At 45.2% G+C, this 12,562-nt stretch overlaps 1 protein-coding gene and 1 long non-coding RNA gene across 10 annotated transcripts in view; both read right to left on the reverse strand.

Annotated features, from left to right (window-relative positions):
- Window positions 1-2,616, reverse strand: part of LOC121826239 (uncharacterized) — a 188,488-nt gene extending 185,872 nt beyond the window's left edge. The window contains exons 1-3 of one of the 2 annotated variants that reach the window (XR_013047813.1): window positions 2,427-2,616; window positions 704-773; window positions 72-366 (exon numbers count right to left, since the gene is read on the reverse strand). This is a non-coding gene — a long non-coding RNA (uncharacterized LOC121826239). The remainder of the gene's footprint in view (window positions 1-71; window positions 367-703; window positions 774-2,426) is intronic. The other variant, XR_013047814.1, reaches the window with a different exon arrangement.
- A 144-nt stretch (window positions 2,617-2,760) lies between these two features.
- Window positions 2,761-9,794, reverse strand: LOC143270595 (putative sperm motility kinase W). Of its 8 annotated transcripts, XM_076561106.1 has the most exons (6): window positions 8,075-9,794; window positions 7,248-7,679; window positions 6,851-6,918; window positions 4,651-5,950; window positions 4,387-4,519; window positions 2,763-3,083 (listed from the first exon to the last, which is right to left on the reverse strand). In XM_076561106.1, exons 1-2 carry the CDS (start codon window positions 9,595-9,597, stop codon window positions 7,655-7,657), a joined length of 1,548 nt encoding a protein of 515 aa, XP_076417221.1. In that variant the 5' UTR covers window positions 9,598-9,794; the 3' UTR covers window positions 2,763-3,083; window positions 4,387-4,519; window positions 4,651-5,950; window positions 6,851-6,918; window positions 7,248-7,654. The 8 variants fall into 8 exon arrangements, with proteins under 8 accessions (XP_076417222.1, XP_076417219.1, XP_076417218.1 ...); XM_076561107.1 differs by having other exon boundaries at window positions 2,761-3,083; window positions 4,651-4,762; window positions 5,815-7,679; XM_076561104.1 differs by having other exon boundaries at window positions 2,761-3,083; window positions 4,651-4,762; window positions 5,611-7,679.
- Window positions 9,795-12,562: the final 2,768 nt, after the last annotated feature.

Consider the following 12,562-nt stretch of genomic DNA (forward strand, 5'->3'; position numbering starts at 1 on the left):
ATAGGTGACTTTCTGAATTGTTGAAATGCAAAGGGGTCTATGTTGGGCAGGATTCAACAGTAAGTACCCACTGGGAGGCTTTCACAGGGGGATGTTCCTGTAGATTCCCCAGATCTTGTTGGTAATTTGGGGTGGTTGTCTGTAGTTAGATGGTGGCAGAGAAACCATGTCATCGTCCTCCACAGCGTGTCCTCCTGTTGCTGTGTGGAGCCTCTGAGTTCCTCTGGAGCTCAGACAATGGCATGCTAGTCTGATAGGAAGGAGAGGGAAGAGGTGCTCTTTTTCCTCAAGGTCACTATTGCTCAGTGTGCATAAAGGTCAGGTCAGGAGTTCTCAGGTTCCAGGATTCAGGATATGGCCAGGCACCTAAAAGAAAAAGCTTATATTAGGTAGTTGATGAGGCTGTCAGAAAGATACATTCACCACCCTAGACCTGTGGCCTTTCAGATAATAGCTGGTTTATTTCTGGTGGAGTTCAGGACATAATGAGGCAGGAATAATGACCCTTTTCTTCCCATGTGACTTCCTGTGGGAGAACTCAGTGGGGTCTCCTTGAGAAGCCCTGATTGCAGGGACTGGTTTGTCCTAGCTGCTCTGCTACTGTCCCATAAACAGGCTCTAGGATCAAGAAGGAAACACAGTTTCACCAACATGTCTGTGTCTAGACGCTGTGCTTCCTGCACCCAGCTCACTGAACACTTGCCTAGATGAGACAGGATGCACATACGGTGAAGATGAGGTTTGTCTGAACATATCCAGCAGAACCTGCAGATCTGAGGAAAGAAAGGATGTCAATGAGAGTTCTGGAGTTGGCCTCTGAGACTAAAAGAGACCCAGGCTGTTACCACACTAGTCATCCTATCTGTGTCAATGACCTTGGAGGAATTTAAACAGTCCAAACTAGTCAGCCTTTCTCCAAAAGCAAGCTACCCAGCATCATGTGGACTCACTTTATTCCACTGGGAAGTGAGTATTACTGAGCAACTTTGGGGTAGTGTGTGAAAAGATCTTGGTACAAAACGCATGTATTGTCTGAACCTGTTCCTGCTGCCTCCAGGACGTAGGCAGTGGGAAAGGAGTGTGTTGAATGTGTGAGCCTCATCATAATCTGACATTTGACATGTAACAATCTAAAAGCCACCACATGCTCCCTACAGTGGCCAGCAATATAAAAAGTTCACATTAAACTCACCTGGCCTCTTAGGCATCAACTCTGGTTCCTAAGGGTCACATTTTTTTTTTTTTTGGTTTTTTGAGACAGGGTTTCTCTATGTAGCTTTGTGCCTTTCCTGGAACTCACTTGGTAGCCCAGGCTGGCCTCGAACTCACAGAGATCCGCCTGCCTCTGCCTCCCAAGTGCTGGGATTAAAGGCATGCCCCACCATCGCCCGGCCTTGGGTCACATTCTTAGAGACCATCATTACTAGGGTTTGGAGTCCTGGACAACATGTGCTGTCTCCTGAGAGATTCCATGGCTGGCCACATTACCCAAGGCTCCCTTCCACAGGCCATGAGTTCAGTTAAGTGCATCAGGGTGAGACATTCCTTAATGGTCACTCACTGACATACAGACCAGACATGGGCAGAGGAGGAAGCAGTCATTGTCTCCTGGCTGGTTTCCCTTGCTAGGTTGTGTCAATCCCCATTCCCCAGTCTCTGGAACCCAACACAGACTAAGTCACTGGCCAGTGACAGAATGGATGTCACAGCATACAGGTGTGAGAAGATGTTCACGATCTGTGATTCAAAGTGTTCCTTCTCAATGGTGTTAGGGTCAGAGGGGAGAGATGTGCCACCTACACCAGGTTATATCAATATCCCTCTATAGCCATGACACAGCTGTTTCTATCTATCTATCTATCTATCTATCTATCTATCTATCTATCTATCTATCTATCTATCCATCCATCATCTATCTATCTATCTATCTATCTATCTATCTATCTATCTATCTATCTATCGCTATCTATCCATCTATCGATCTCTTGCCCTCTGTAATACAAGCTAAGTGACCACCTACTCTTGGGATTGAGGCAGACCTGCCTGATCAGCCTCATTCTTCCTATCCCCTAAGCCAGAGTCAAGTTTAGACAAGAAACAAAAAACTATGCATCTACTAGTGGTCTCAGAGATGCTTTCAGCAATGTGCTGCCCAGAGATGAGCCTTGACAATCATGCTACTCAGAGTGGCCATCCTTCACTGCATGGAGAGGCTGTCTGCCTGTCAGGTGCACCTGACAACACTCTAGACAATTATCCCAGCAGGTCAAGCAAGCAGAAGGCCTAGCAGAAAGCCATAGCTCTATGGTCAACAAGGATGTCTAGGCCTGACCACTGTACCCAGTGGGAACTGGGTACAAAGTAGTTTCAAGAGTGCTGACCACACCTCTGACCACTGTGCCCTAGGCTAGGTAAGGCCTACTCACTTCCAAAGTGGAGCAATGTCCCAGCATTCCATCCAAAGTGGTACCCATTTTCCTCCAGCTTGCTGTCACTTTCCTGTTAGGAGACAAATATGGTTCTGATGAAACTCCCTAGAGTGAGGCCCCTTCACAAACACATAAACTAGACCAGCATTCAGTGGGACTGTGTCTTTTCTGATGGTCAGGACACAGAGATAAATGAAGGATGCAAATACAACAGCAGGGAAGGAGGGAGAGGAAGGAGAGGAAGGAGAGGAAGGAGAGGAAGGAGATCCCTTCCCCTCATGTGGGGAAACAATTCACTAGGATCAGAAAACTGAAGTGTGGACAGGTTAATGAATACTCCTAGTTATTCCCCTGCAGACTGGTCCACATGGTCTGCATGTTCAAGGGTAGCTTGTAAATGATATTGGCTCAAGTCCCCCTCAGACAAGGATGCTGTGAAACACCAGCCCTGAAACATATTCCCTTGATAATGAGGATTTTCTGGAGGGAAATCTATGGTAATTGGCTTACCTCCTCCTGTGCTGGACACAGACCATTCATGCTAGGGAAGTGGGCACACTGCCATCTGGACTTCCTGCAGAGCTCCAACTTCTGCTGTCTCAGGCCACACCTGTAAGTCGCCACCCTGTGTCTCCTGATGTAGAGAGCTCATCACTTTAAAGAGGACGGACATGGGAAAGGGACTCTAGGGGAACTTGAAATATGCAGCACTTAAGCTAGACCTACTGTGCATCCCTCTCCCCATGGCTCCTCCCATCTGTCTCTTCCATTCTATCTAAATTCCTCCCTTAGTCAATTCTTTCCTGCTGCCTCTGCAATCCCTGGTTATCGTCCTCTGTTCTCCATCTCCACCATGACACTTTATTTAGAAGCGGGTTTGTATTGTGGCACTGGTAATTTTGAAGTCAGAGTTTTAAATTTGCATACCCAGACAGTGAAAAAAGTTAATGTGCCAATTGCAAAGGACAGATGACAGTATCAAATACAAAATTAGCGTAGTAGAAACCCAAGGCCTGGAACCAGACCAGTGACTCTGTAATGAGCACTAGCAAGTGAAGACATGTGGACAGAGGGGTTTATAGTGTGACTCACTCTGTCACTCTTGGTCACTGCAGCCTCCACGAGGAAACCTTGAAGTCTCTCCCCTTTTTAAAATTTATCTTATTTTCCCTTTGAATCTCTTAAATTTTGTTTGGGCAGATGTAGGAGTGGAGGGCAGGTGTGAAGAGATAGGATCATGAGTGTGATCAAGATACTGATATAAAAGACACACAATGAATATATAAATGAATAAATAACTCAGCAGAGAGATAAGTAAATAAATAGATGAAATAAGTAAATGAAGAGCATACAGGATAAAAAGAACATTCTCACTCTCAAGAGTAAATGAAATTTAGACATTTTTCAGAAAACAGATACAACTGAGGATGACTGTGTTATGTGTGACAAGCTTGTCCCAAAAAAACAAGGATCACTGTTTTCTTTCATAAGCAAAATGTACAGGTTGTAGGCATCAGAACATGAACAACAGAACACTCAGGACATGAAATAGTACAGTGGTCTTGCTGGATTGGTCCACAATGTTCCTGGGAGGGGCTGATCACCTCTATCATCATGCACTGTCTATAGTGGGCTGCATAGAGTCCCAGTTGGTTCAGATTTCAGAAACCTTCATCCCTGGGCTCTCCATTAACCAGGGAGTATGAACAAAGTTCAGTTGCCTAAAACCAACCCAAAGTGGTTTTGACAAATAACAAAAGCACTGTGGGACCCATGAGCAAGAGGAACCATGGAAGTCAGCAGACAAGCAGACAGAATCTGGGTGTCAGATTAGTAGAAATGGAAGCTCCTATCTAGAATCTGTGGCTTCATGTACTGCCTCTGCCACTGGTGTCCTTAAAGTGAAAGCCCTGCCTCCAACATCCCAAGACAGGCACCAGCTGTCTCAGTGACCCACCTTGAGTCCTCAGCTGTGATCTCAAGGCTCAAATGGAAAGAACTCAATCAATTAGACCAGGTTGTCAATCTGGACGCTCCTGGTTGGTCAGGTTGAAGTCATGGGATTTGTGCCTGGACTGCACTGAAGGATCCTGTAAAAACAGGGTTAGAGAGTAGCCTTTGCATGCTCTGTGCCTTGTTTCCAAGGATGTATCAGCTAGTGCATACCTCCTCCAGCCCACTGACTGGGGTCCCCAGAAGAATTCATGACAACAGATCTCACCTCCAGGTATGTTTACTGGTGGACATAGACTTCTATTCTGAAGATTAGATTTGGACTTTGCTGCTGTTTGTAGTCCATCCTGGATGAAAGAACCTTCACTTCATTCCTGAACCTGTTAGGATGAAAGAAGCACAAGACTTGTCTCTTTTCCCTCAAAAGTTTGAGGAATTTACCACTGATGCTATACATACAGTACTTGAAGCCAGGCATGGCCGTCCACATCTGTAATCGCAGCACTCAGGATGCAGAGAAAGGAGGTCAATCTCTGTGAGATTGAGACTGCATGTTCTACACAGAGAGTGTCGGGATAGTAAGGGCTATATAGTGAGATCCAGTCTCAAAAAAAGTAAAATATAAAATGAGGATTCAGAAAATTTCCCCATCTCATTTCTAGAATTCAACAGAATCCTCAAACATTTCTCAACCCTGCCTTCACTGATATGCAGCAGAAACACAGTCTGACACCAGGTGATACCCACAAACTGAAAATTTCTCTCTTCTTGAAGAAAATGACTGATCTTCTTCTCTGCACATGGGACTCGCCAGATGGTCAGGGTTCTAGAAGTAACTGATAGCTGCTGGGAAGACCTTGCTGAAGACTTTAATATGCATAAGTTTCTGTTAACAGGACAAGATCAAATGGTCAGAATGGAGCTGGAGGCCAACTACAGCAGAGAAGCTGGTTCCTCCCTTGTCAACCTCTGCAGTCTCTCAGTCTCCCATTGTTCTTCAGTTGAGCAAGTCAGTGATAACTTTCCCTCTGTGTCAGGGATGCTGGCACATGCCACCTCATGGATCCTTTTTACCACATCCAGACCAGGCTTCAGAGACTCATCTTCTACCACACACAGACACTTACTGTACTCAAACTTACCTGTAGGCCCATGATTCACACAAATTAGACCCTGGATTTACTGTTGAGTTCATTTCCCCTTGCCAACTCAGTGTTCTGCTCCCTACCTGGAAGGTGTCCTGGAAAACAGTTCAGACACTCCACCTCAACCAGTGCTTCACAATGCACCAGGGCTGTCATCAAGAGATCCATGATGATCAAGGTTTCCTTGTAAGTCTGACCCCAATGGTGGGCATTGGTCATAGAGAAGTCCAGTGTTATGGCCTTGTAAAGACAACAACCCAGGATCAGGCTTGGCAAGGCCTACTTACCTTCCCACATTGGAGCAGAACAATGTTAATGTAAGGTCAAATGTCAGTTATAAATCCCTCCATGAGATGGAAAAAATGATGTAAGATTCTTGGATCAGGAGGTGGGAGACAGCAAGGGAATCCTGGATGAAGGAGGCTGAGACAAAGACATAGACGTCATCAGATCTGCCAAAGGACATGTCAGACAGGAGCAGCAGAGGACCCCACTACATGATGGAGCCACCCTTTTCTTCTGCCAGACCCTTCTTCAGTAGCCCAGAATGGAAGCCCCTTTCCAAAGCAGCCTCATACTTCACTACATTGACTTATACCAGGAACCATCAGAGAAGGGTCTTTCCTCCTCATGGCTCGCAATAAACCCATGGTCACACTCTGCTCTGTTTGAGACATTTGTTCCTGGTCTCACTTTTCAAGACCCCTGTTCCATGAAAATCTCCTTTTCTCCTGGATCATTTCAGGTAAGCTCCTCTGGACAGACTCTACCCTCTCTACGTGTCCTCTCATTTCCTCTCCATCCTCTGCACTTCCTTTCCCCTCTTCCTCCCCCTTAACTCCATTCTTCCATCTCCCACTGGATTTACAGTTACTGCAGTTCTTCTGAAAGACAGTCAGAAAGCAGTTTGGAGGTGATGAATGAATCAAGAAGAGGAAATCCTGAGACCTGTGTGCCAGTCTGTCCTGTTGACAGAGGCAGCCCTTTTAGATGCCATGGACCCTGGCACCACAGGAACCATGAGGGATGTAGACATTCATTGGGTCGATGATACACGTGACTACTTAGGGATGTTCAACAACAGTGCAGGGGCAGCAGTGAGGTGAAGGATGGGGAAGATGGCATCTGAGACCCTAACCTGGAGGATGGATACTGGAACCTGTAGCCTAACATATCATCACACAGGACACAGATTTCCAACCTGGATCCTTCCTGTTGCACTAAACCACACCAAGACTCTAATTCAATTCACTTTCCCCAAATAAAACCCAAAAGAATAAAGAAAGTGCCTCTTTTAGTGAGACCTTAACAGACAAGACTTACTCAGCACTGAGGAGGATGGGACTCCACTGACCAATAGTGCTGCACTTTTCTCCTGCTATACCCCAGCTCTGTAGGAATGAACAGGATGTTATTTCCAAGACAACATCCTACTTGTGTGCCTTGACACATGCTAGGAACCATCAGAGCAGGCCCTCTCCTCCTCACTGCTGGCTATTTCTAGCTCCCTCCCAGTCTGCACTTCAGGGGAGGTTTGTTCCTGCTGTAGACTGTGCACGGCCCCTGTCACAGGTCAGCACACACATCTCTTTCATGTTACTTTGTTGACAGGAAGTTCCTCAGGACAGACTCTACTCCGTATTCTACACCACCTCTCATGTCCTCTATTCCTGTCTCAAAATTGTTCCCCAATTAGTCCTCTTTATCTCCTTTCACCCACCTCCATTTTACAGAGGATTTACACAGGTCTTGCTGTTTTGTCCAAAAGGCAGTCACAGAGTAAGTTGGAGGGATAAAGTGACCAAGATGATGAGCAGCCGTGATTGTATGAAGTCCTTCCTGGTTGTAGAGGCTGCTGTTTTCCATGCAGTGTGAGTGGTCCTACAAGCACAACCAAAGCTAGGAAGGTAGAGGGTCATGGGGTCCATCTGCTTTATGAACCCCATTGTCCCACAACAGTTCTGAAGCTGGATTAAGCTGAAAGAGATGCAAAGTGGCAGCTCAGACCCAATAGCTGGAGGACAAATGCAGGCAGGAGCCTGTTGCCCTGGGTTGGAGGGAGCTGGCACTCTGGAGATGATTTCTGGCTCACTTCTGTGGCAGTCACTCCTCACCCGGTCTGGAATTCTATTTGGCCATTTCAGTTTCCACACTTCAAAGCAGAAAGAAACGTGAAAGCACCTCTATTAGTGACTTTGACAGATAAATTTCTGTGCTATATTTCCCTTCCTGATTCCTCCATTCTGAACCTTTAACCCCATTAGAAAAACTCTCCTCCCTTCCTTCCCACCCTGTCGTCCCCATTTTAGGCTATCTGCTTTTGCCTCAACCTGACAGGACTTTACATGAACAGGAAGCTGTGAATTTGCCATCTAATGTACTACATATCAAATTCTGGGCCTTCTGAGTGGGTATAAGGATATTAAAATGGCAGATTGAAAAGACAACATAGGAATTCATCTGTGTGGCCCAACCAACTGTTCTCCATATAGGTCTCCACTGTCCTCTATTTCCTTGTGGCCCCTGATGCAAGGGTTCAGGGCTCACCTTGGGGTGGGCAGGCAGCAGCAGCAACAGCAGCTGCAGAGTGCTCTCAGTGCATGGGAAATTTGATTCCTGACCAGCTTCCAGACCCTGAATGGCCTGGATCCAGCTGTTATGGGTGCCACCTGGGGCTGGTCACTGGGAATGTCTGGCTCCCGGGATGAATCTTCTTCACAGAAGCCCAGGTTCAGAAATCCTGTGGGTGTTTCATCCAAGACTGATTCAGGGGAGGAGAGATTGCCAGGCAGGGGGTCAACAGAATTCCTCTTGACTGCAATGTCCTCCGCAGCAGTGTTGATGACATCAGCCATAAGAGCATCTCTTTCTGGGACTGTGTTGTCTGAAGAGGACAGCACCTCCAGGAAGGAGGATCTGTGAGGCATGGTGTAGCTTCTACATCTTTTGCCTCTTTCCTCCACACCTTCCTCCTTAAAGTGACCCTTCCCAGCATGTGTACTGGTTGTAAATGCTGGTTCACTGGCTCTCTTCAAGGGGAGAGGGAGACGAACAGGAACTGCAGGGCTGTTGGTTAACCAGGGCAACTGCTCTTGCTGATGGCTGTCCCCACCACTCAGCTGATATTTGAGAATGTTGCAAGTAGCTGTTACATGATTATCTTCTTGCCTGTGAGTTAGGGATGAAACAATCTCCTCACATGTATAGCCGATGGTGCACATGGTCTCCACGACCTTGGGCAGGATTTCTTTGGTGGCAGGCAGTACATGTTCTTGAATTGGGCCCAGCCATGCTGTTTTCACAAGCTGACAGATTGTGAATCGGTAGCAGATAGGGACCATAAGTAGTCGGGCAATGATGAAATTACAGGGTTTTGACAGATGGTAGGGAATGGGACACATTGTGGTGGTGATGACCCTGTGCATACCTTCAAGGGTTTCTTCCATGTATGGGAAGTGCCCTGTGACCAGGACATACAGGACGATACCCAAGCTCCACATATCACCTGCCAGTCCATCATAGGGCTTTCTTGCCAAGATCTCTGGGGCCCAATAGAGCAAGGAGCCACAGATCTCCTCCAACATCTGCCCCTCTGTGATTTCAATTGCCATACCAAAGTCACAAAGTTTTGCATTTCCTGCTGCATCAACTAGGATGTTTTCTAATTTGATATCACGGTGTGCAATGTGTCTCTGGTGGAGGAAGTGAACTGCTGACACCACCTGCCGGAAAATCACTCTAGCCTCCTCCTCCTTAAAACAGCCCAGAGCCCCGAGGCAGCTCTCCAGGTCTTCTCCTGCCACATACTCCATAATCAGATAAGTGGTTGTCAGTGTGTCGATCATGTCAAAAAATCGAACGATGTTCCTATGTTCTAAAGACTGAAGGATGTTCACTTCAGTACTGATGTCAGCCACACTGTTGGTGTTTTTCTCAAGGACCTTGACAGCCACTCGTGTATGTGTGGGAAGGTGGCAGGCCAGCTTCACCTCCCCGAAGGAACCACAACCTAGAGATGTTAACATCCTGAAATCCTTTTCAAGAATGTCCTCATCCATGTGGCTGCCCATGGTGTTCTGCTCAATTTCAACCACTTTATCTTGTGGGCAATCTCAGACCCACACAATGCTAAAAGAAAAAAGATTAATTCCAGTTTTAGAAGTGGAGGACATAGCTTTGGATTCTCTGTTATGAAATTGAGATATCCCAAACAATCTAATGATGCTCTTCAAGAATATAAAAATACTAGAAGAACCCAAATCTAAGGCAGTGGATGAGAAATCATAGGAAAGTTCAGAGTTGGTATTAGTAAATTTGGTATTCAAAGAAAATACTGAGAATCCTGAAAGAATGATCTGCTCTGTTCACAGATGAGCCACTATGCAAAAAAAGAGAGATCAGATAAAAATAACACCATAGAAAAATCGATGTTGTAACTAATACAACTACAGTCCAGATGGTCTTTAGGATGTTACAATATTTATACTCCAGAAAATTATAAAATATGAAAGGAATTCCTAGACATGTGTGAATATTGAGTTAAAATAAAATAAAAACACTTAAACACATAAGTCATAAACACCAGTGTGGATTGGCAACAAAAACAGCTCCAAACAAGGCAGAGCCCAGATCTCATGGATTCCCTGAATCATTCAAAGCTTTGCAGAAGAATGAATACCAGGATTATAGAAAATAGTGCAAGAAATAAAAAGCAAAGGAACACACCCAAACACATCCCTGTGCCAGTGTTAGCCTGATCCCACCACCAAGTAAGCTCAACAAATGAAGCAAGTGTGAGCTCCTTTCCTTGATGAACATAGGTGTGAAAATCATTCATGAGAGTCCCTCATACTTCACCTCCATCTCAGCAACACACTAAAGAGCCTTTGTTCATGGTCAGAATGGCAGAAGTAACATTTGTAACAAATGGAAGAACAGCATACCACATAATGAGACTTTGGGAAGAATCCACACTCAGCACAGTGACTAGAGAACTGCTGTGTTATAAGGAAAGTAGCTAAACTAGATATAGTTTTTAGGAGACAAGGCAGGTCCACAAACAGAAACAGTCTTTTTGTCTACTTTGTCTCTCCTGGTCACAGGAAGGAGAGGGCTAGGCTTGTGTAAAGTCACAGTATCAGTCACAAAGATATGGTAGGGGACTGACATAGTGCAGAGGAACATGATCAAAGAACAGTATAGGCATGTATGGAAATGTATCATGCAATTGCTTATGAAAATGTATATAAAAATTATCCCAAGATAACCCATACTCAGAATGATAAACATGGTATGTATTCACTCACAAGTGGATATTAGATGCAAAGCAAAGGTTAACCAGATTACAACCCACAGCTCCAGAGAAGCTAGCTAACAATGAAGATGCCAAGAGAGACACATAGCTAGCACAATGAAGGAGAAATAGATGAGATCTACATGAGCAAACTGGGGGTGAGGTGGGGTAATGGAGGGCAAGGAATGGAGAATGAGAACATAAGGGAATGGGGTGGGGGTTGAGCTGGAAAAAGGACAGAGTGGAAGAGCAAGGAACGAGATAACATAATAAAAGAAGAAATCATTGGAATAGAGAGAAACAGGGTGCTAGAGAAGTTCTCAGGAATCCACAAGGATGACCCCACCTTAGGCTATTAGCAATATTCAAGAGGGTGCCTGAACTGTCCTACTCCAGTAATCAGAACAGTGAATAGTCTAACTATCATCATAGAGCCTCCATGCAGTAACTGATAGAAACAGATGCAGATATCCACAACCAAGGCCAGGCCAAGCTCCAGAAGTCCAATCAATGAGAGAGAGGAGGGATTCTATGAGCAAGGGACATTGAGATCATGATGGAAAAAAGTACAGAGAAAACTAGCCAAACTAGAGGACACATGAACTGTGCACCAAAAGCTGAGGGGCCCCCATGGGACTGGACTAAGCCCTCTGGATAGGCGAGACTGTTGTTTAGCTTGAACTGGCTAGGGGGTCCCCAGGCAGTGGGATTGGGATCCATGCCTGATGCATAAGCAGGATTTTTGGAACTCAGTGCTTATGGTGGGACACCTTGTGCAGACTTAGTGCAGGGAGAGGGGCTTGGACCTGCCTCATCTGAATGTACCAGGCTCTGCTGACTCCCCATGGGAGACCTTGCCTTGAAGGAGTTGGGAATGAGGGGTGGGTTGGGAGGAGGCTCGGGGGTCGGGGGAAGGAGGACGGGGAAATCTGTGGTTGGTATGTAAAATGAAAATTTATAATAATAAAAATAAAATGAAATTCTCAAAGAACAAAAAATTAAATGTTTCTTCAAAAGTATTTACACATTAAAAAAAGAAAAAAAAAACAAAATTTAAATGTACTCTAATTGAATCTCGTTATCCCATGTTTAGTTGCTATCACTTGGGGCCTGCTCTTTTCTCAAGGAAAACTGGAGAGCAGTGGATCTGGTGGAGAGAGGAGGTGAGGGGCAACTGGGAGGAGTGGAGGGAGGGGAGGATGCAGTCAGGATGTAGTGTACAAACAAGAATAAATATAAAGAAAACCAAAAAACATAAATATAAATATGAAGCAGCAAATCTAGATCCCAGGACCCAAAACTAACAAACTGGAAATCAACTTGTCCAATCTCAACAACCAGCAGCAATGATCTGCAGTATTTCAGTAGTCCATAAAACAGAGGGAAGGTACACTTTCAAGCACATTTCATGAAAGAAATATTACCCCAATTTCCAAGCCATATAAGACATTTCAACAAGATCCTAGTATCAGCCAATATCCTTGAATGACAGATTGGAAAAAAACCTGAATGAGAATAATTGATAGCTCACCTCAAATTCAACACCACATTAATAAGACCAGTCTTCATGATCAAGACATCTTTAACCAGGAACACTCAAGATTCGTACACAGACACAAATTGCCAAAGGGCATAGCATACACTCCTCACTGAGGTAGGTCCTAAATCAGACATCAGTGGAATGGAGTGCCTAATTCAGGAAAAACTTGGAATTAGTGAAAGTGTTACTACAAATATGTCAG

This window comes from Peromyscus maniculatus, chromosome 23, assembly GCF_049852395.1.
Source record: "Peromyscus maniculatus bairdii isolate BWxNUB_F1_BW_parent chromosome 23, HU_Pman_BW_mat_3.1, whole genome shotgun sequence".
Taxonomy (NCBI): domain Eukaryota; kingdom Metazoa; phylum Chordata; class Mammalia; order Rodentia; family Cricetidae; genus Peromyscus; species Peromyscus maniculatus.